Source organism: Haliotis rubra, unplaced genomic scaffold (genome assembly GCF_003918875.1).
Source record: "Haliotis rubra isolate DU_JTF1 unplaced genomic scaffold, ASM391887v1 Scf404, whole genome shotgun sequence".
Classification (NCBI taxonomy): domain Eukaryota; kingdom Metazoa; phylum Mollusca; class Gastropoda; order Lepetellida; family Haliotidae; genus Haliotis; species Haliotis rubra.
Genome location: NW_025767085.1, coordinates 502,721 through 528,481, shown reverse-complemented (window position 1 = coordinate 528,481; position 25,761 = coordinate 502,721). Strand labels below are relative to the sequence as shown.

General features: G+C 39.2%; 1 protein-coding gene across 13 annotated transcripts in view; it reads left to right on the top strand.

Annotated features, from left to right (window-relative positions):
- The window catches only part of LOC124287689 (microtubule-associated protein tau-like), a 131,404-nt gene that overhangs the window by 39,516 nt on the left and 66,127 nt on the right, over positions 1-25,761 (top strand). For 3 of the 13 annotated variants that reach the window (XM_046724206.1, XM_046724204.1, XM_046724201.1), the window contains exon 1: positions 14,012-14,807. The exons of 2 other annotated variants lie outside the window; for them this stretch is intronic. In XM_046724206.1, the coding sequence (XP_046580162.1) occupies positions 14,081-14,807 (727 nt within the window). In that variant the 5' untranslated portion in view covers positions 14,012-14,080. Of the gene's footprint in view, positions 1-14,011; positions 14,808-25,761 lie in introns of those variants that run through there. 8 more of the 13 variants (XM_046724196.1, XM_046724197.1, XM_046724198.1 and 5 more) reach the window with 5 other exon arrangements.

The window sequence follows — 25,761 nt, the reverse complement described above, 5'->3', positions numbered from 1 at the left end:
AGACCCTGAAGTAAAGATATCCAAGAAAGCCCATGCAAGTTAGATTATGTGGCAAGTCTAGATTTCCTCAGCTTCAGGAAAATGAAGAAAGTCTCAGGGCTCCTTTTCATTATATATTTTTTTTACTGTGAACTTTTTTTTCAGTAAAATATGTTCATTTCAGAGACTAGTTGTTAGTCTAGGTATGGCTGAAATATTGTCGATGTGATGGCAGATATTAACTAACTCTCTCTGTATCATGATGAGGGTATGGCTGAAATATAAAATGTGATGGCAGATATCAGAGACTCTTTGTTAGATCGTAGGTATGGCTGAAATATTGTCGATGTGATGGCAGATATTAACTAACTCTCTCTGTATCATGATCGTCAGGGTATGGCTGAAATATTGTCGATGTGATGTCAGATATTAACTAACTCGCTCTGTATCATGATCGTCAGGGTATGGCTGAAATATTGTCGATGTGATGTCAGATATTAACTTACTCACTCTGTATCATGAAACTTGCAGACATTTCCATCAGTGAGTACTTTCCCATCTATAGTCATCTTAGAATTTGTGATGATGCCAAACTGTTACCGTTCCAGAAAGCAATCATAAGAATAAGATTTTCATTACTCTCATACTGTAACTTAGTCACAACACTACAAATCCTTTGTGGAACATGGCCCAGGGTTTGGCACGTTTCTGTTCAGGATGATCACTATATTATGCAAGATGATATGCATGAGAAGTTGCCCCCTCATGACAAAGGGTGAGTGAGTGAATGAGTTTAGTTTTACCCCAATTTTAGCAATATTCCAGTAATATCATGGCAGGGGACACCAGAAATGGGCTTTACACATTGTACCCATGTGGGGAATCGAACCTGGGTTTGATGAATGAATGCTTTTACCACTAGGCTACCCCACCGTCTTGCATCACAAAGGGATGCAACTCCGCACAGTAAACTGTACACAAGATTTTAAGGACCACAGGTGCCAATTTTTCCCCATTTCTAACTTCCATATTTGTTGTCAAAAACTGTTTTGAGCACACAAGCCCCAGATGAACATCATGGCTGAATGTGGGTGGAGAAGTGTGACTTGCCAGTCCTGAGTGTGACCTTGGAAGACTGAGGAGAGGACTGCATATCTTCTGTTCACGTAGATCAGCAGATAACATAACCTCTGTTGGTTTCATGAATACAAAATGCTGACAAAAGTCCACAAGACAGACTGATAAATTACATTTATGGACGTTATGGCATAATCTGGATCTCTGTTGGGAAAGGAAGTGGCTCTTATACTGATTGCTCTGTAATCTCGTAATCAATTATTCCAGTGTTATGGCCGGCTTAGGATCAAGGATGATCAATCCCTTGCAGCAGAAGTGCAGGTATATGTATTGATCAGGGCCTTTAGTTGCTGTTAATAGCTTTTATAGTATGTTTTGGAAGCTGTGCAGACATGGTCATACGTATCAGATAAGTGTGGGTGAGGGAGTGAGTGGGTGCTTTGTGTGTTGAGTGAGTGAGTGAATGAGTGGGTGGGTGGGTGGGATTCAGTGAGTGTGGGTGAGTGAGTGGTGTGGGTGATTGGGTGAGTGAGGTGGGTGATTTGTGTGTGTGAGAGAGAATGAGTGGGTGGGATTGAGTGAGTGAGTGAGTGTGGGTGAGTGGGTGGGATTGGAGGGTGGGTGAGTGAGTGTGTGTGTGAATGAGTGACTTTACGCTGCAATCAGCAATATTCCACAATCTGATTGTGGCCTTGGAATCATCCAGTTTGAGCTAGAACAAGACAATGGTTGATAGTATGAGGAATATCCATCCCTGGTGAGGTCTGATGACACTCAGCCAGCCACAAAGTCTTATCACCCAATCTCTTACTTACATCATCTACCACATAAACTCAATAGTTAAATATCAAATTATGTTAAAATACAATTTCAAAAGGCAATACCAGAATTGGTGGCCTTGGTGTCCCCCATTGATATATTGAATATTTTAGCAAAGCTAAACTCACTCACTGATTGGTCAAATCAATGGCACATAAGTAGCAATCTTGAAATTCAGACCGTGTTTGTAAATTATGGCTTTGTACATTTTGTACATATAAATTTTTAAAAGTTAGTCTTAAAATTAGGTGTGGGGTGGGGGTGTGGGGTGTCATTCATTGTACATATCCTTCACTTACTTACATAAATGTTAGGGGGGGTCATTCACATTGTACATCCTTCTCCATTAAAAATCATCATCATCCCCCTAGCCATAAATTATGAATGGTCCCTTACCATAAGTGACATGACATGTCGTTGCATTAGAACAGACCTGTGTCTGTTCTTGAATACGGAGTAGTTTCGGGAGCTGGAAATAATTTATTGTTTTCAGATAGCTTAGCAAGTACATTGCAGATAATACACAAGTCAGGTGGAAAAGGTCTCGAATACCCTCAGACATCAGTCTTATAGAGGTACAGCTGCCACTGACAACACTCAACACTTCACTCACAATCCAATCATTTGTTGCCACTGACAACCACTAGATTTACCTACAACAATCTCTGCATCATGGGCCTGTGTCAGATCTGATATCTGAAATGTGTTAACCATTTCCATGGGATGCTGCTGTCTGGATTAATGAGGGTGGGGGTTGTATCCACTAGTTGTGTCAGGTCCCGTGATGGAAGGGAAGACCTGAAGTAAGATTAGGAACATTCTGGAAGATACGTTTTGTTAGACAAATAGTTTGTTTGTATATTTGTCTATTTGTCTATATTCACACAAATAGTTTGTTTGTATATTTGTCTAGGCCATAATGTTGGCACAAATGATTGAGCTGTAGTAATAGTTGGCAGCCCTGTTTTCATTTCATTTCATTTCATTTCATGAGTGAGTGAGTGAGTTTAGTTTTACGCCACTTTTAACAATATTCCAGCAATATCACAGCTGGGGACACCAGAAATGGGCTTCACACATTGTACCCATGTGGGGAATAGAATCCGGGTCTTCGGTGTGATTTCATTTTATGAATGTGAGATAATGAGTGAATGTTGTTTTGTGCTTCAACCCAGTGGTCGATAGCATGAACATTGATGCGTATTACTGAGTAACAGTCACAAACTAATCCCACTCAGTCTCACTTGGTGGTCCAGGCATCCACATGTAGTTTAGTTACTATTCATTTCCAAATTGATATATCCAACATTTACAAAAATTAGATGTTCAGTCTGTTTTCTTTTCACAAAAGTTCACAATCTTGAATTTGGGAAGGAATGTTTTGCAATACTTGCTTCTTTGGAAAAAACAACTAACTTTGATCTTTTATCAATAATCCTTAAGGCATGTTCCCTTTTGCTGTTTGTATTCAAGAATTTTTAAATGAAATTTGTCATGCTTGATTCTTTCAGTGACTCTCAAGGAGTTTGTTCGATAAGAATTTCTGTTTATTCCGAGTCAGAAAAGTTCTGTAGTTCCACTCCATGGAGAAGGGCCTTAATGAGAGATTTGCATGTTACCACCAAAAGTTATTGACGAAACAATCATTGAACGACCACAGGGGAATTCCATGTACATTTAGCATTAGGGTTAGGTACTGTTATAGAAGGTTATTGGGCACTGATTACCATGACCCAGTCTTGTTGCCTAGTATTGATACCATAGAACAAGATCACTCAGAACAATTTTTGAGGTTATGAGAAGTATTGACAGATTTACAATTAATGCTAAAATCATACCAAAGCAGACTAATTCGGTATGACATTTCTGGGAGATTAGGTCATTGCTAATGAGCCATCACTTATTCATTTATTCCACCGGCTCTTTAAATGTTTAATTTGACAATCTGATAAGCTGTACAGGGTTCTGATATCATGTTGAGTTGAGTAATATTCCATAATTCATGGCAGCCTGAATACATCAGGGTTTGAACCAAAACAAACAGGCGGGTGACAGGAATGACAAGGATCCATATGTTTGCATCTGGTGCCATGACAGCAATCAACAGGCCTTGCATTGAAACAAGCAGGGCCTCGTTCCTGAAAGTGATCGTAGTGTTAAGATAAACGTAGTTCCCATACTTTAACATAGACCTACGACTGTCGTAGCGCTAAGATTGCTTTGAGGAACGGGGCCCTGGTCCTCAAGCTGGTTTTCTTGATTAGAATTGGTACTCAGCAACCTTTGCTGCTTGTAAGAAGCAACCTAGACTTGCACAAGTCTCTAGGGTAATTATTAATAGTTTAAATGATAATTTCTAAGAAATATAATATACCTCTAACAGACTGGTAGACTTGCACAAGTCTCTAAGGTAATAATAAATAGTTTCAATGATAATTTCTAAAGAATATAAATATTCCTCTAAAAGGCTGGTGTCCTTATACCGTTTATCTAGCACTTGCCTCTCTTGATGATTGTATTACTTTTCATCCATGTTAGTACTTAGACTAACAACTAGTCTCTGAAATGAAGATATTTTACAGAAAAAAAGCTCATAGTAAAAAAGATAAAATAATATGAAAAGGAGCCCTGAGACTTTCTTCATTTTCCTGAAGAAATCCTGTGGAAATCCTTCATTTCATGTGGAAATCTAGACTTGCCACATTTTCTAGACTTGCGTGGGCTTTCATGGATATATTTGCTTCAGGGTCTGTATGACAGACTAGCATGGGCTCAGCATTCAGTACAGCCTTGGAGCAAGGCTAGAAGCAACCTAATGGATCAAGTCGTCAAGCTTGTTCATTTGATTGATTGCAGGTTGCATTGCTCAAATTTATATTTCAGTTACCAGAATGTGTGGCTTGATTATTTTACAACCTGCTGTTACATAGCTAGCATTTTGCTGCATTAGACAAATGCGTGCACCTACATGCACACACAGACATACATGTACACATTCTTTCTATCTCTTATGTCTAGGAAGATGATCTTGGGAAATCTAATCTTACCTGGATTCCTCAAAGGAGTTTTATATTACTGTAATCAGTCCACAAGCATTGAGACTTTAATATTTGATGAGCCATTTGGATGGAATATATTCTTAGTAAATGACATTTTAGAATTGCAAGCTCATTCTGAGTGGCAATATTCATTTGAGATTGATTTTGATTAAGTCAGGATCATATTGTGGTTATTTCAAATCCTCATTATAACAGATAAAACCATCTGTAAGTTCAATTTATGATGAAAATGAAAATACTTTTAAAATCAATCACCAATCAAAGTCATTTTCTGATTGTTTTATTTACTATTGGTTCAGAGTGTATTTATCTAATAGAAAACACACAGGCTTGTTCAAGGTGAAGATTAGACTAAGGCTTAGTCACTGGGAGATTCAGAACCAGACCCTGAGAAAATCAAGACTTGCTTCATTTAGGGCTGTAGCACTGCAGGAGGACTGGTTAAGGGGAAATAACGTGGTTCCAGGACTGTGAGACAGACTTACTGAATATGTAAGGACAAACATCTTGGTGTCCCTCACAATACAATGTATGTCTGGGAAAAGTATATAAATGATGCACCAATCAGCTCACTCACCCTCCCAAATTCTAAATGATGTTTCCAGCTCACTGTGAACTCATCTATGCCTCGTGGTCTCTTGTTTGTAATCCCTTGTTTATTGTCATCTTTTTATACCTCAGCTGGACACCTGTCTGAGTTTAAACATCTGAAGATGTCATTAGTAAATATTCAGTACTGTTTCATTTCTAATTTCATGGGCAGAACATAAACTGGGTATCATTGTAAACGTTGACCGTATAATGACATGACTGTTGTTAGTTCTAAAGAAGGCTAGATTACTGTGTAGCAGGAAAACTGGTCTGATGAGCTATTGGACTAGCCTTTGTCCTGCGCTGTACTGAAAGATTGTCTATGGATGTGTAGTATTTTTCTAGCATTATAATAAGCACATAAAGGTGAATAGACACATCATAAAGGCTGTTCTGAATGGCAGGTCCATGGTCTTGAACCCTATTTCATCCTGTCTTAAAATATAGTAAAACCTGACCCCTGTTGTTTTATGTAGCAGCGTTTTGACATTATGGCCCAAAAATCCATCACACAAGATATTAAGTTGGTGTTGCCTAATTGTTGTGTATAAACTTGTTAAAATGTTCAGCACCCATTACAAAATTCTTGTCAGATAGGCTGCCTGGATGTCTCCAGCTGGACAGATTTAGGAGAGTGTATCATTTCTCCAAGTTCAAGCTGACTCACAGGGACTAATCACAAACAGATGATGTGGATTTAAACATTTGAAGCAGGTTGGGTTTGAGAGGTCAGATTCACTCCTTTGCAGCTTTGCTTTATAATGGTTTGGCATTGGTTGAGGATGCCTTTGAAGTGTGCACTCAGTAATAGATAGACAAGTTGTACGATATGTGTTGGCTCAACACTGCCAAAGGGGATAGCATCGGATAATTTGATACTTGCAGACATATTTATATTTTCATATAGATAAATGATAGTTAAAAAACTGAAGCTGAAACTGAAAGGCTGGTTTTACTGAAGCACAGGAGTCATAGCTGGACACAAATAAAACTACTTGTATTGATCATGTATCATAGGAAGCTGCGGATACATGGGTCAATAAAACTATTTTTATTTGTGGAGAGCGATGTATTCGTGTGACTGGAGTCAGCTATTCCCCAGGGCTAGACACCAATTAAAAGAGAAGTTTTTTGTAAGGGTGAAAAAAACAGGAAATGTTGATAAGGAGTACTGTTAGATCCAGACCAGGTTTGTTTCATGTTTTATACATTAACCCTAAACACGTCAATAAAGCATAAAAACAGAAACATTTTTTACATCCTTAGTAATGTAAATTTAGAATAAGTGAGCTTGGCGGATTTTTGGATGACATAAATTTAATTTCTGATATAATTTCTGATTTGTGTTTTCTTCTGGGGATTAGTTCTGCTTCATATCAACCTGGGTGCTATTGTACAAAACAACCTTAGCGCTAAGTCAACATTAAGTGTATGTTAAGGTATGGGAGTTACGGTCACCTTAGCGCTATAGGATCGCTTTGTACAACGGCACCCTGGATGGTAGAGATACCTTCACTGCTGTGCCTGTAGATGGTCTCAACCCATAGGTTACAGGTCAAAATATTTACCCCAGTGCAGTTTACAGAAAATGTCCTTATCTGGAAGGCTCTTGTTTTATAATTAAACTGTCTGCAGGCAATTCATGGTCAGCAGACATGGTCAGCAGGCATGATAGATACCTGTGAAGATCCGGGTTAGAATTAACTGGTCTTCATAAATCCATGCTTGTTGTGAGAGGCAGTAAGAGAATTGGTGACTTGGTTGAAACATGTAATCATATCCCAACTGCATAGAAAGATGCTCATGATGTTGATCACTGGATTGTCTGGTCCAGACCACCATCATATAACCGGAATAAAGCTGTCAAACAACAAACAAAAGCAAATGGTCATTATAAAGTTCACCACCCATTACTGAGATTGACACAAGGCTGTATCATACAGCTATCACCCGTGAAGATCCGGGCTATAATGTACCTTCAGTAACCCATGCTTGTTGTAACAGGCGACCAACGGGATCGGGTGGTCAGGCTTGTTGGCTTGGTTGACATATGTCATCGGTTCCCAATTGCGCAGATCGATGCTCATGCTGTTGATCACTGGATTGTCTGGTCCAGACTTTATTATATACAGACCACCGCCATATTGCTTGAATATTGCTGAGTGCGGCGTAAAAATAAACTCACTCACTCATACAGCTATTAGGAACCAAATCAGTTGTCTTGTCAGAGTAAGATGAACTGAGTTTACACCACCAACATACTGTAACCACTTGAAAAGTCTGCTGCTAGTTAAAGCTGACTTGGTGTCTAATGGACTGTGACAGGCACTGGCTGTAAACAGGTCAGAGATATTGGGACTGTTGTGGAGGGTCAGCTGGGGTCAGGGTCAGGGTTGGGAGTATCGATTGCTTAACTCATACATAGACTAGCATTTCGTTAAACCCATTTAAATTGAAAAGGAGCCCCAGGGAGTTGGGAGATTGGAGAAATCTTGACTTGCCTCATTTAGGGCTTTAGCGTTGCAGGGAGGGCAGTAGGGAAAATAATGTGGTTCAGGGACTGTGAGACAGACTAAACTCAAACAATGTAGTATATTGAACAATTGCCATATAGGGGTCCAGAAAATGGGTGTAAGGATGTGGAATCATACATAACATGTTAATATGCAAAAAACATATTATTAAATAATTTGTTGGTATGTTCTCAGAGAAATAACATGACCATAATTAATGTAATTTTTATTATATCTTTGCATTCATGTACATTATTTTGTGTAGTGCACCCCACTTTTTCAAACACATTCTGTCTGTGGTCACTAATATTCCGTGAAAGCACAAGCAGTCACAATAAATGACCAGAAAGATTGCCCCCCAATTTTAGTTCTGTGTATTAAGTTATTACCTAGTCTGCAAGTGGTCTTGGTTGTGAATGTATGAATATATGTAAATGACTCTTCATGTAAAACCCGTCTTCTGTTAAGATATGAACTGGTCCTATATCCATCTCATCCAGGTATAATCAGGTCTTGTCATGCCAATATCAGGAACTTCCTGTCTGCTGTTCTGAGAACTGGCAGCAGTTCTGTGTTGTTTCCACTACACAATGTCTTTAAGAGTTGACAGCAGCCAGTGACTTTCCAGTTTACACCCCTTGGCTTCGTGTGTAAGGCATATGTCTTGGTTCTATATCCATATCATCTACCGGTAGGTATAACAACTCCTGTGGTTTTTGAAAAAAGGTTCATGCAATTTCACTAGCTTCCTTGCCACATCTGCTGTGCTTCAGAAAACTTGTCATGCACACTCTGAGTGCATGCATATGTCTCAAAATGACACAGACAAAGAAAGAGTTCTTTTGTGAACTATGTAAGAAGTAGGTGCACTGTACAAGGCATAGCATACCTCATACGGTTGAAAGCAGTTGTGTTATGGTAGCCATATTGAATAACAAGGTTCGGCTAAAGGCTCAGATTCTCACCATCATAAGTGGAGTGATGTATTATGTTATGCTAAGGCCCAACATTGTTGTTTTATGACAAGGAAAGGCTTACAGCAATGGAATAACATAATCATATTGTTATATGTAAACAAAATACATGTTATATAACATGATATGATATGTTACCACCAACAGACTTGAATATATTTAGCCGATTGTTTTGATACCAGAGCTTGAGATAGGAAGGTTGTAGAGAATTATGGAAACCTTTGTTCTTCTGCTTACAAAAGAGAAAATTTGCATCCATTAACTGAAGATGAGGCTGGACTGGTTCTGTGTAATGTGATTGAGATGTATCTTGTGTTGGTGGGTGGTACTGTAAACTAACAACTAGTGTCTGAAATGAACATATTTTACTGAAAATAAATTCATAGTAAACAAATAAAAAATATAATAAAAGGAGCCCTGAGACTTTCTTCATTTCGGAAGCTGAGGAAATCTAGACTTGCCACATTTTCTAGACTTGCGTGGGCTTTCTTGGATATATTTACTTCAGGGTCTGTATGAGAGACTAGGTGGTACTGATGAAGGTGTTTCAAGTGTATACATATGAATGCTGGCATGTCTGATCGTTTTCATATATAAAATGGTTTAAGAATAACACAGTGCCTGTTGTATTCAAATATCAATACAAGAGAACAATCAGGCTCGATTATCAGCCAAAACAGAATCCACTGGACATTATAACCACAAAATATTGATGAGTATTATTTGAAAGGATCACTTACTTTGGCCATATGGTGGTGTTTGAACCAGACAATCCAGTGATCAGTATCATAAGCTGCACATTTCTGGTGTGTTATCGACAGTCAACCAAGCCACAAAGCATACTATAAAGTAAGTACCAATGTGTAAGGAGGTGTTAAGGCACCTTATAGAGGTATGAACATAACTCACCATTTGCATTAATTGCTCTGAATATCTACCATCAGATCTTTGGAACAACTTCATCAGACCTTAAGTGGTAAGACCCGTGAAGGTCCGGGTTAGAATATTGTCTTTCAGTATCTCATGCTTGTTGTAAGTGGTGACTAACGGGATCGGGTGGTCAGGCTCGCTGACTTGGTTGACACATGTCATCGGTTCCCAATTTCTGGATTGATGTGCATGCTGTTGATCACTGGATTGTCTGGTCCAGACTCGATTATTTACAGACCGCCACCATATAGCTGGAATATTGCTGAGTGCGGCGTAAAACTCAACTCACTCACTCACTTTAATGGTAAAACCTTGTGGTAAAACCTTGATTGTAAATTGTAGTAAGATATGTCTTGCAATGAATTGAATCATATATTCAACTCAGTTCGAATGGTTAAACTATATATACACATGAGTCCTCAGGATTAAATAACAAGTATCCATGTTTCCATATGTTAATATACTCCCAAGATTCAGTATCACCTCAGAATAGGTTTCAACAGAGGAACTATGAAGGTAAGATTTATAAGAAAAGAGTGATAAAAACTGAATAAGTGGATACTTGGTCTGGTCCAAAATCTGCCCTGTTCTATTTATCAGCAACTGAAGCCACATAACTGGAATCATTTATGTAGAACAGCCCTTTGGTCTCCAGAATCATTTTATATAAGCACATTTTAATGGCAAGACGTTGTGTGAATGGTGATTGGTGTGATTATTGGTTAGAAGCAACGTCACTGAGTCAGTAGCTGGAAGTATATAGAACTACAGCAGCTTTATGTTAATGGCACTTGAATAATTCCACACACATTCACTTCATGGCTATACTGTAATGAGCCCTTGAAATTAAATGTGCATATAGACAAACATCATGAATAGGTTGCCATGGTGATAGTTCCAGTAACATGCTCATGCTCACAGGTTTTAGCAAAGTGTAACACATGCATTGCTTCAGGATTTTCTCCTGATAATGCCATGTCAATCTGTGATTTCCAGTATTTCTGCAGCTAATGATACTTCAATGTTATAACTGGAATGGTAACTCACCCATAGTGATCTCAACTCCAGTATTTCTGCAGCTAATGATACTTCAATTAAAAATGAATTGTTTACCTTGAAGTCATAATGGAACCACCCTAGAATCCACAAAAGTTGAATTTATTTCAGTATAATATTGGGCGCTTTATTTGATTTCACCCACAGCTGACATTAATGCTAGCAGATGTCTTCCTACATAGTAGTTGCTTCAACTTCTGGTAGACACATGGAAATGATACATGTTGTTATTGATGCATCAGTTTATGTCCATTTTATTGAGTGCTTCACCAAACAGAACATTAAATTTATTATTCACAAACAGGAGTGACAGTAGCTTGGTATGATTATTGCTGTAATTAGCAGTATTTCATTAGGCATGATGAAGAGAACCACCCCCCTCCTTCTGTAACTATGTAGTAAGCCCGGGAGAATAATCTTAGGCATGTTCCACACGTCATCTGGTGAACATTGTCAGGTGCAAGTCACTAATGTAATGATGTAGATTGCAGCTCAGGAGCCAAGCATACCATTAAGCAAATAGAGAACCTTTCCGTGACAATTAAATTGATTGCTAAGCATCGTCTTGTCAAGCAGACGTCATCTGTGATGTACCACAGGCCATGGAGGTCATCGTTAGAATATGAATTATACGTGATCGAACCCAATAAGGTAGGGATATGGACTATGTTTGAGTCCCCAAACACCTTTTCTGAAACAGCTGGAAGGTTCATCTTTTGTGGGTAATGAATTAATCACGAACAAAAGTAAGTATGTAAATTAAATAGTATTCGTCATACCTAGGTGTTGGCATCAGTTGATTGGGTGATTGTTCAGGTATGGGCAGAATATGTGCGGTATAAGCATTCAGCAGAAAGCTTCTGGACAAGACGGTGGTCTTGGTGTTTTTTATCCACATCGATGCAGCTTTCTGCTTCTTAAACACTTCAGTGTACTTCAGTCTTCATGAAGTATTGAAACTTTGTTTCACTCCGGTGTATTCAAGGCTTTTTTATGCTATTCATCAAGGAAATATTGTTTTTCATCATCTATACCCTGTTTGGGTTCACAAACATGGCCACTGAGCAGCTCCCAGCAAAGAAAAGCACTGCAAAAAGACAAGCAGTTGGATCCAGTAAAAGGATAAGATTCGGTAGCTGTTCCAGAGCATCCTTGGAGGGTCGAAAGCCATGGAACAGCTCTACCAAGTGCCCTACCAGCCAAATTATAAGGAGGAGGAAGTCTACGTTTGCTAAACTTGGCACTATTGCAATTTGCACCTCAAAATGGCAAGGTCTGCGGAAAAAGAAGACAAGGGTAAAATGTTCTCCATCTTCAGTTTCTGGGATCTCAGATAAGTGCCATGGTTTCAATGTGAAGAGGGCTGAGAGGCCTTCACGACCCCTGCAAACAATGAGATCCCCTTCACAAGCTGCTGCATCACAAGACACAAGCAGGGAAATGACCAGGTCAGTACAGATGAGGTCTGGTCCAAGAGTCATGGACACATACCAATCTTGGAGTTCCTCTTTACGTTGTTATGGTAAAAAGCGACCACTTACTCTCTTGAAAACTCTTGCAAGGTCAGAAAATGGAGTAGCATCACAGAAATATTCAGCGAAAGGGAAGAGTGCATGTAGACAGGAATATAGGCATTCCATAGTTAAGAAAACAGAACCAACCAGTTCAAGAGTATCATCTTTGATAAAGGTAAATGTCAGGAGACAGGGCCTAACCATGATGACTTCTAACAGGGCTACTGGAACTGACAAACCATGGAGCAGTTCCTTACGATATTATCCCTCTAAAATCCCACAGCCAATAATACCTCTTCTAAGAGGTAAGAAGGAATATGAACGAGGGCCTGTAACATGTTCTGTATTTGCAAAGCAAGCTGCAAGATCCTTTGGGATTGTTCCAGTCAAGAAACACAGGAGCAGCCAGCAGCAGACAGTTGTGCAACATCCTTATCAGTGGAGTCACTCTTTAAGATCATATTCTTCTCATTTACCTAAGCCAAAGAGTTCTCTCAGTGTATTTACAACAATAAAGGATGTAAAGCCTCCTATTGCAGGTTTTGAAGATTTGCCTGTGAGAAAAATACCTGTCATTAATGGTAAGAAAGAAAGTGAAGGAGTGACTGGTAGACATTCAGTCTTTGGCAAGCAAGCTGGAAGATCCTCTAGGATTCTTCCAGTAAGGAAACATAAGATGGGCCAGCAACTGAAAGTTTGGTCTCCAGGACGAGTTGTGGAACATGCTGATCAGTGGAGTAATTCCTTACGATCATATTCATCTCTTATCCCTCGACCGAAAAGATCTATCAATCCTTCAACAACCAGAAAGGATGTAATACCTCCTGTATCAGGCTTGGAAGATTTAGGAAAAGATGGACACAAAGACAAGGCAGTGTCTGTCAACTGGTGTTGTTCTTGTGACTGCCAGTGCCCTGATTTGTTTTGTACCTCAACAACACCTAAGTCAAGAAGAAATGACAGAAAAGTACAAGTAAGAACAAAACCTTCCAAGATGACAACAGAAACCAGGAAGCCTTGGAACAGCTCTCCTCATTGTGATGACAAACAGGCAACAAGACCTGCTCGTCTGAAACCAGGGAGCAGTCTAATATCAGACATTTCATGCCAGGTTGGAAGGAAAGGGAAGATGGATAAAGCTGTGTCTGTCAAGTGGTGTTGTCGTTGTGACTGCCAATGTCCAAAGTCATATGACATTTCAAAAGGAGCAAAGATCAGCAGCAAATCTAGGCAGCCTAAACACACTGTAAAATATTCTGGGAAAGGGGTAGAGGTCAAGCCATGGATATCTTCACTAAGATCCTACTCATCACGTATTCCAAGACCTCAGAAACCAACAACCATATATAAGCAGAGACAACAAGTTGATCCAAATGCTTCTGCAGGAAAAATCAGCATAAAGCCTCAGCCTACAATTGTAAGTTCCAAGAAAGATTCAGCAATCAAGCCAGCGGATTTTCTCCTCAAGGCAATTTCCATCTCACTCACCAAGACCTCGGAAGACTGCAATCAGTTTTCAGCAGAAAAGACATATTGAACATGGTGATGGAAATCTTACAGAAGTGAAGATGAACAAGAAGCCTCACTTGAAATCTTCCCAGGTTGGTTTAGAGGGTATGACATGGGTTACATCTTTGAGATCCTTTCAGTCTCATATACCAAGGCGAAAGAAACCTGTAATCAGTTCTCAGAAGAAACCTGAGGTTGAACAAAATGATCAGAATCTTACATCAACAAAGGACATAGGAGTATCGGTTCAATGGTGCTGTTCCTGCGACTGCCAATGCCCAAAGCAGGAAGCCATCAGCCCATCACTGGTCATCATAAAGAGCACAAAGAGACAGTCCAGGGTCATTAAACCAGTTACAGGTATGGAGGATAAGAAACCATGGAGCACATCCTTACGCTCCTACCCTTGCAATGTTCCCCAGGCGAGGAAATCTCTGTCAGTTCCTGTTGCGATGACTGAGGAGGATCCAGCTGGAGGACATCAAGGTCCTTGCACAGGATGTGAGGGTCCAAGGACAGGGAAGAGGAAGAGTGGACCTCCTGTGAGTGAGGAGGAGCTGGAGAAGGAGGAAGGGTGGTTGGTTGAGAGAGTTGTCCGTCTGAGGGAGGTTCATCGTCTGGCAATGGAGTCTGAGATAAGACGGCAGAGGATACAGAAATTGCGACTGGAAGCGGAAAGATTGGAAAGAATGTTAATGACAGGAGACTTGGAATTAGGGGAGCGTTTCAAAGGTGGAAAGCTGGTTGTTGTTCCTGAGATCAGGATCAATGATAGGCATGATAAAGGTGAGCAATAAGATGCTTAGACTGATTGATTTCTTGTGCGCAATACTCATGACATGATGATGATGATGATGATGATGATGATGATGATGATGATAAAGCATGTATGTTTGGCAGGAGGAACTTGGAGTGAGTGAGTATGTTTGTATGATGCTTTTAGCTATATTCCAGCAATATTCCCGCAGGGGGGCAATGTGCCAGTGTGGGGAATTGAGTCCCAAGATTCAGCATGGTTAGCCAATGCTTTAAAAATTAGCCTAGTCCACAGCGCCAATGAATATGAAACACACTGTAGTTTTCTTGAACTGTAGGTTCTTGGATACAATAAATTATTTATGAGAGTTCAGCTTGGGTGTTTGGTAGTGAGGCAGCCACAGATGAAATCTAATAATTAATTCATTATGGCCTTGTTATCAGTTTCTGCATTTATTTTCATACATTGCTACAAGATTAACTTCCTTAGGAGCCTTTGAACCAATGGTGATGAGATAAATGAGTTTTATCAATGTTTGATACATAGACAGTGATGATGGTCTTTGTTGTTTTGACACATAAATGACTTGAAGACAATTTTCTTTGTCACAATGTTTTGTTTTTGAAAGTTGAAGTGATGGAATCAAACTGTGAAAGATAGAAAATTTGATTATTAACATCATAGTAATGATCGCTATCCATATGTACAGTTTTCAACTCTTCTCTGAAGGTTATGTAGCCATGATGCCTCAAGCGATTGATTTAGTCAATGGTACAGGTTGTTGGTAACATTTCTGAATTATTTAAGTTAAGAACTTGATGTTAGATATGGCTGTGTGGGATTGCTGAAGTAATTGGTTAGTCTGGACGGAAGGATTTACAGAAACATGGACATGGGCAAGTAGGATAAAGCAGATTGGATATGGAACAGAATATGTACAGAGTGAAAATATAGTTTAGGTTGGGATCTTTGTGTTGTGAGTTGAGAAACGTCCGCATTAGATGAATATACCAGTTGAAATCAGCTTGGTTTCACTCAAGTGGTTGTTGGTTTTACTTGATGCATATAATCCCAGCTTCCTTGTGTCAGCTGTAAGTGGCTTAGAGTGAACCGGACACCGTCTCACATTTACTGGCATCATGCAACACACAAACACTTAATTCATTATGCAAGAAGTGTGAGTGGTGGGTGCTACTGATAGGGCAGGATATATATACTCTTCTGGCAAACACCTGGTGTCATCAATGATTTGTAGTGATCCATTTCTTATATACCGGTAAGTTTTTCACATAACAGCTTGGCCTTTCATGCACAGTAGGATATATTTTTACCTCGAGTTTATCTTTAAATAATTACCATATATCGCTGTGTGTAAGATGAGTTTTTTCTACCTAGAATTAGAATTGTTTAAAGGGTTCTTGCCTTATACACTGGGTAGACTCACACGACTGGCGATGTTGTATACAAACCTCATGTTTTATTCGCAATCACTGTTCCAACAACTGTTTTCGCATCTAAGCTTCCATTGTATGTGAATTCCTTGTTCATACACAGATATTCTGCAAACGAAAAAATGGTATTTCATGAAAATAATGAAAAAATCTAAAACTAGATGAATTATTTCTTTGAAGCTCCAATTATTGATAACCAGAATAATGAGCCAGCTGATGTATTTCATATTTCTATTCTGTGTAAATATTTGCTGGCCTGAGGGTGATGTTAATGTTGTGACGTTCACCTTATGATCGCACACAGATGGGAGGTTGCAGCTACAGCATAACATGGCGTAGACAGTTGCTTTCCTCAGATGAACACAAGAAGGGCAGCTATCATTGGCAGATTTAGACAATTCCACTCATCCTAGTGCAATAACATCATCAGTTTATCCAGATGTGGAAGATACATCAGAATACCCTCAAAAAGTGCTGCACGTTCAGAGGCCTTGATGAGAGGGAGTAGTGATTCATGTGATAGACAGATTTACATAGTTTTGTTTCCTCAACATTTATCATATGATTATGTAATATATCATGTAGATTGTTCACATGTTTGTCTCTGTATGAATCAGGACTCAAGTGACAAATTAGTTGTAGTGGGGTGAGATGAAATATTGGTAGTTTTTTCTGAGACATAAATATGACATTTGTGCACTTGCTGGGTTTTTAAGCTGCATCAAGTTGTCCTTACGTCGCTTTGTACTGACATTTATGACAATTCAGTCCATCTTGGGCACCTACTGATGTGCAGGAAGACTGCTTGCTATACAGATGTAATAGTGTAGAGTTTCATAGTAGAAACATATGTTCAAGTGTCAGGAATAGCCAGCATGTAAGGTTCATCTTCCGGCACTTCATGTTCGTCCTCTGTAACCCCTACATGGGTTATATATACCCCCTTCCTCTACTCATCTCCATTCAGTCCTACTTTGAGACTCAGACATGTAGTTAAGTTATCCAGAGACCATATACCCGTCCCTAGGTATATGGTCTCTGTCTTATCTAAACAATTATCTACAAAATATATAAAATATAATCCAAATTGAGTCCAGAAAATCCTAAGTTTCTGGATTTTCAGAAGCTGAAGCAATCTAGACTTGACTTGACTATTATTTAATTTATTGTCCTATAGGATTGGGATACAGACTTTCCTTATATGCTCTCTCTTCAGCCTTTCTTATCACCTGTCTTCTCCTCCCTTCATGCTTTCCTCAAGTATCTCTTCCACTCAAATTTTCCTACTCAGTCCCCCCACCTTTTACCCGTGAAGGTCCGGGTTAGAATTGGCCTTCAGTAACCCATGCTTGTTGTAATAGGCGACTAATGGGATTGGGTGGTCAGGCTCGCTGGCTCGGTTCCCAGTTACGTAGATCGATGCTCATGTTGTTGATCACTGGATTGTCTGGCCCCTACTCGATTATTTACAGACCGCTGCCCTGTAGCTTGAATATTGCTGAGTGCGGCATAAAACTAAACTCACTCACTCACTCACTCTCTCTCTCTCTTCAGCCTTTCCTATCACCTGTCTTCTCCTCCCTTCATGTCTTCCCCAAGTATCTCTTCCACTCAAATGTTCCTACTCAGTCCCCTCACCCTTTCTTCACCCTCTCTCATCCATTTCTTTATCCCATCTCCTCACTCCTCTCTCTCACCCAAACCCTCCACCCCAACCTCACCTACTCTTACACCCCTTCATCTTCTCCCTTCACACTTCTTCTCTTCACCCTGTGTTTACTACTCTTCACCCTCCAACCCTTTTTACTCCACTCACTTCCCTCCCCCCTCCCCCTATTCTACTGCTCTTGCTCTTCACTCCCATTACCCTTGGGCTCCTCCACTTCACCTCCCTCCCCTACACTGTCCTACCTTCTCCCCCCCCCTGCTGCCTTCATTCCTCACCCTGGCAGTCCCTGCAACATGCTCATATTGCTACACAGGTTATGTCAGGGAATCTCTAGTCTGTTTTATACACAATCTGGAGGGGAGGGCCCACATGATAAAATATTTACAGCAAGGAAAAAGCTGTGATGTTGCTGTAAGTAGCTTGGCCATCTGTCTGGGGGTAAAAATGTGAGATGTGCTTCAGGGAGCATGGTGGCGGGGATCTGGGAAGTTTTTATGGGGATGGATTGTCATACTGTAAGATGCTGGCGCTGACTGAAACGTGATTGCCAGTACACATGGAACATGTTTAGGAGAGATTTTGACATAAATTTGACAGATGTTGTGAGTTGTGGAAATATTTGGAGATTTAGTTAATGGCTTTGATATGTTTCATTTCTATGATGCTTTTTATTGAAAGTTTGCTTCAGATTGTACTGTGGAGTAACATCTTGTGATCAAAGATTTTGTGTAGTTTTAAATAGATGTTTATTTCAGTTCTTTCCTTCTTCATATGTATGGCTATATTTGCTTGTTTAATGCTTTATGGGTCTACATATAGCTGTGAAAAACTTAGCACCATAAAACAGTAATAGACTGACAACTGATTTCAACTGTTTTCTCTTCAAGATACTATCTTCCTAAACACATGTGCACTAACTACTCATCTATTGAGATGGCGGGTCAGATACATGCACTTGTGCACTCACCACAACTACTGCAGATCTTCTAAAAAAAAATCTGAAAATAAAAAGAAACCTTAAAGAGTGCTTGAATGTTTGGACCAAGTCTAAATATAGGATAAATTCATTAAAATTGCCTAAGCATGAGAATTATCTGTTTTCGAAAATTTTGTTGGAACCATTCTTTGTTTGTTGTTTGGTTGATTGTTGTACGGTTACTGTGAAGTGTTGTTGTCTGGGAGATAAGAGCAATGACCTCATAGGACTATTGTGTTTTCCATGAGGCAATTGGGTATGACTGACATGTTGCCATGCCAGCCATTCTTCCCACAAAGACTCTTATCAGGCCAATTTGCAGAATGTGTAATTTGATAGCAAGGAAATGGTAAAATGGGACTTTAACAGGGCTAGGTTTGCTGCAGATGTGCAGCAGGGGGTAGTGATGCACATTCTCAGAGCAGATGAGCGAGATACACTCCAGCAGGAGATGATGTGAAGGTTGAGGCAGGGTTACATGAAAAAGATGTGATACTTAGGGAAGAGTAGGTCAAACAGTTAGGTGTGATACACTGGAAGGTCAGGTCACAGTCAGGTGGGATACACAAGAAGATCAGGTCAGTTAGGTGTGATACACTGGAAGATCAGGTCACAGTCAGGTGGGATACACAAGAAGATCAGGTCAGTTAGGTGTGATACACTGGAAGATCAGGTCAGTTAGGTGTGATACACAAGAAGATCAGGTCAGTTAGGTGGGATACACTGGAAGATCAGGTCAGTTAGGTGGGATACACTGGAAGATCAGGTCACACAGTCAGGTGGGATACACAAGAAGATCAGGTCAGTTGATACACTGGAAGATCACACAGTCACAAGAGTCACAGTCAGGTGGGATACACAGGAAGATCAGGTCAGTTAGGTGTGATACACTGGAAGATCAGGTCACACAGTCAGGTGTGATACACAAGAAGATCAGGTCAAACAGTTAGGTGTGATACACAAGAAGATCAGGTCACAGTCAGGTGTGATACACTGGAAGATCAGGTCACAGTCAGGTGGGAAACACAAGAAGATCAGGTCAAACAGTAAGGTGGGATACACAGGAAGATCAGGTCACAGTTAGGTGTGATACACTGGAAGATCAGGTCACAGTTAGGTGGGATACACAAGAAGATCAGGTCAGTTAGGTGTGATACACAAGAAGATCAGGTCAGTTAGGTGTGATACACAAGAAGATCAGGTCAGTTAGGTGGGATACACAAGAAGATCAGGTCAGTTAGGTGTGATACACGAGAATGGTGTGATCACACATAGTGAGGTGTGGTATAAGGAGGAGTACACAGCCAGATGGGTGTGGTCAGGGAGGACTGGGTCACAAGGGGGTGTGATATGTGGAGACAAGGTCACATGGGGAGGTGTGATATGTGGAGGACACACATGAAGGTGTGATATGGGGAGGACAAGGTCATGGGGAGGTGTGATATGGGAGGACAATGTCACATGTTGAGAGTGATATGGGAGGTCACAAGGTCACATGGGGTGGACAAGGTGGGATGTGATTTAGGAAGACAAGGTCACATGGGAGGTGTGATATGGGGAGGGCAAGGTCAAGAGGACAGGGTCACATAGGGAGGTGTGATGGGGAGGGCAAGGTCATATGGGGAGGACAGGGTCACATAGGGAGGTGTGATATGGGGGAGGGCAAGGTCAGTTAGGTGTGCATACAGGAGGGCAAGGTCATATGGGAAGGACATGGTCACATGGAGCGGTGTGATTAAGGAGGATATGGTCACATGTTGAGATGTGATATAGAGAAGACAAAGTCATATGGTGAGGTGTGATATGGGGAGGACAAGGTCACATGGTGAGTTGTGATATGGGAGGACAAGGTCACATGGGAGGTGTGATATGTGGAGGACAAGGTCATATGGGGAGGGCAAGGAGAGGTGTTATTAAGGAGGATATGGTCACATGTTGAGATGTGATATAGGAAGAACAAGGTAATATGGTGAGGTGTGCTTTGGGAGGGCATGGTCACATGGTGAGGTGTGATATAAGGAGTAGGTCAGCCAGTGAGGTGTGTTTAGGGAGGACAAAGTCATATGGTGAGGTGTGATATGGGAAGGACATGGTGAGGTGTGATAAAGGGAAGACTGGGTCAATGGTGAGGTGTGTTTAGGGAGGACAAAGTCATATGGTGAGGTGTGATTGGGAGGACATGATGAGGTGTGATAAAGGGAAGACTGGGTCAATGGTGAGGTGTGTTTAGGGAGGACAAAGTCACACAATGAGGATGCAGGGATGACAAGATGACACCGAGTCGTGATACAGGGAAGATTACGATGTACCAAGAATATGTGATACAGGGAGAACCTTGCCACCCATAAAGGCGTATTACATCAGGACTAAGTCAGACACAGATGTGCCAGGGGCTACACCATTATCATAGAATGGCCAGATTGGTCGGGGCTGTAATGTATTTTTGCTGAACCACCTTACACTCAAACCCCAAAAAAGTACTTGTAACATTTCATGACCCACCACAACCTCGTTTTACTAATTAATCAGACCCTAAAATATGTTTAAGCATACTTTTTTCTGTCAGCACTTTGTCCATTTCATTTCCTCATTATAATATAGTTGTGATAATTTTGGACAATGACCATACACAACACCCCTTCTCACTCACTTTGTCATTTTTCATTACTTCATAACCCCCAGTGAATTAATGACCTGTCCTCTATACAGGGAGTGCAAGGTCGGAGGTGACATACAGAGCAGGCTGGTATTTGAGGCCAGACCAATTTTATTTCTTGTTTTATGGATTTTTGTCCTTAGAAAACCTAAAGGCAGGAGGGACATTTTTCTTGTAAGTTTACATTTTTGGCCAATAAAAACATTAGGATTATATTTTTTGAGCAGGGAAAATAAAACATTATTTTTCTTATTCTTGAAAAAAAAAAAAATTTTATTCTTGAAAAAATCAGTAAAACAAGAAATGAAATTGGTCTGACCTTAGCATTCATCAAAACAGGTGGAGTACATTTAGAGCACTGAATGGAATTTAATGGCGTATCAGTAATCTTGTGTTTCGTTTCATATATGCACCACAACATTTCTATTCTTGTGTAAATAGGCCAACAAACAATAAGACAATACTTTTTCAGATAAATACGTCTGTAAATGATTCTAATACCGTACACCATTGCTGTGGTGCGTATCTGCTACATTTTCTAAATTATTTCCTACAGTATCGTGTATATATTTTATCCATACATGCTCCGATGCGGCCCTTATCTGGAGCCTTGGTAAAATATATTGACGGTGGTAACAGTCCAAACTCACAACATGTGTACATGCTACCATGTGTGTTAAGTGTAGTGGTAACAGTAGGCAGTGTTGATGGTGCTGGAACCATCTCTACACTGGTGACTGTAACACTGCAGATGTGTCTTGTTACAGCATCGTGTTTACCCTTGTCTGGTGTTGAAACTACGCTTAATGGTGAAGTGTTCATGGAAACTGTAGAGATTGGCAGGTGCTAATGGCTGTGTTCTCAACATATCTGTTGGAAAATAAAGATAAAATTGGGATCAAATGAGACACTACTGTAATGGTGTTCTATCGAGTTATACGTGTATTACTATCATTATAGTCTTGAACAATTGTGAGTGAGTGCGTGAGTTGGGTTTTACGCTGCTTTTAGCAATGTTCCAGCAATATCACGGCAGGGGACACCTGAAATTGAACCGGGGTCTTCAGTGTGACAAGCGAATGCCTTATCCACTAGTAGGGGTGGGTATTGCAGAGAATTTTCATATTGCGATATATTGCGATGCGAAAGTATATATTGTGATATGTATTGCAATATATTGCAAGAAGTATTTTTAAACAAAAATACTTATAATCGAGGTAAAGCTTGATTTATAGAGCAAAAACACAACAAAATAACTATGCTTGATGAAGCTTTAACAACAACCTTTAATCATGACAAAATAGAAATGTAAATAATATTTGGCACAAATGAAACAAGGAAATATCCAAAGATTTTCAAGTGTTGCGAAGTTTTCCGAATGCAAGTCAAAATACTGGTTTTTGATCAGCGTATCGCAAATGCAATACGTATCGTTTTCATGTCTGAACCGGTAAATACAGGTAAACCGGTTATATTGCGCAGCCCTAACCACTAGGCTACCCCACCACCCCGTAGAACAATTGTGATACATGAGACATGCATGTTTGACGGTCTCCCATACAGTAGCAATGATTAAGAAGAATGATTACTGATTGTAGACAGCCGGGGTTCGACTCCTCACAAGGTATCAAGACAGCTGAGGTGCCATCCGTTGTGATGATTTCAAGAATATGGCAAACAGGATGTAAAAACCCACTCACTGGGATCGATGGCTGTTCTGTATTCTGTTGCTGTAACTCATGATATATTTGTGCATTATGCATTGGAGTGGGTTTGGATGACTTTGAAGCATGACTCATTTGATTCCATATGAGGTAGTTGTTCTGCTGTGATAGCTCTCTCGTCTCCTGATGTCTGGTGTATCAGTCACAATGTGGAATATAATATCTGCATAAGTAAGTCTTATATTAAGGCCTGCGATATAATACAGGATATACTTATTGAATACCTAAATCTGATAATACGGTCTGAGATGTAATACAGCATATATAATACCAGTGTATGTATGTCATATAATATAACCTTAGATGCAATACATACATACATGCATGCATACATACATACATACATACATACATACATACATACATACATACATACATACATACATACATACATACATACATACATACATACATACATACATACGGTCTGAGATGTAATACAGCATATATAATACCAGTGCATGTATGTCATAGAATATAACCTTAGATGCAATACATACATACATACATACATACATACATACATACATACATACATACATACATACATACATACATACATACATACATACATACATACATACATACATACATACATACATACATACATACATACATACGGTCTGAGATGTAATACAGCATATATAATACCAGTGCATGTATGTCATAGAATATAACCTTAGATGCAATACATACATACATACATACATACATACATACATACATACATATACATACATACATACATACATACATACATACATACATACATACATACATACATACATACATACATACATACATACATACATACATACATACATACATATACATACATACATACATACATACAGTCTGAGATATAATACAGCATATATAATACCAGTGCATGTATGTCATATCATAAAACCTTAGATGCAATACATACATACATACATACATACATACATACATACATACATACATACATACATACATACATACATACATACATACATACATACATACATCTGAGATATATACATATACAGCATATATATATACATGCATATGTCATATCATAAAACATTACATACATATACATACATGAGACATATATACATACATGCATACATACATACATACCACATACATACATACATACATACATACATACAGTCTGAGATACATGCATGCATAATACCATGCATGTATGTCATATCATAAAACCTTAGATGCAATACATACATACATACATACATACATACATACATACATACATACATACATACATACATACATACATACATACATACATACATACATACATACATACATACATACATATGGTCTGAGATATAATACAGCATATATAATACCAGTGCATGTATGTCATATAATAAAACCTTAGATGCAATACATGCATACATGCATACATGCATACATACATACATACATACATACATACATACATACATACATACATACATACATACATACATACATACATACATACATACATACATACATACAGTCTGAGATATAATACAGCATATATAATACCAGTGCATGTATGTCATATAATAAAACCTTAGATGCAATACATGCATACATACATACATACATACATCCATCCATACATACATCCATACATACATACATACATACATACATACATACATACATACATACATACATACATACATACATACATACATACATACATACATACATATGTCCTATGATAATATTAAAGTTTAACAAATGCTGTTCTATATTTAGCCTTGAAATGAAAGGGTCTCCTGTAACATTTTGACATTGCCATGGAAACATGTTAGTCTTGCTTATCAATTAACTGAAGCTTAAGAATCTGTTTATGAAATCTTATCACCTTGTAACATTTAATCTGTCAACACAACACAGGGTAAGGATGTTTTAATGGTTGTCATTACATTTATGATCACTATTAAATATAATCAAGATAAGATACAATTGCAAAACACAGCTTAACTATAGCCACATCAAGGATCGATGTTAATTTCTTTTGAGTACCGGTAGTATGTTTTCGCTGGCTGCTGCTTTTGATGTAAAAATTAAAATGAAAATATATTTTCACCAGAAAACAACTGAGATACATATGTATACTTGTTAGGAGCTTGCCCCTTTATCATCCTTCTACATCCATTTAATGGAGCAGCTGGGATACAAGACCGAATTTATTGTCTGCGAATGAGGTACAATGCCCTGAACAAATATATCAATGTAACGGATATGCATAAAAAGAAAGTGTATCCATTTCTGCTGGTACTTCCTAAGCACTTGCTTTCTGGGACACACTCACAGGGGACGCTAATACCAGGATATAAATAACACACGCAACAAAACATTCATTAGACTTGCCAAGCCCATTTGTATAAAAATATAATTGCACAATATGTCCAATACATTTGAAATTGAATAAGTCAATGAGATAGATTCTTTCAAGTTTAGGATTGTGTGAAAATGATTAAAATGTTACCTAGCATATA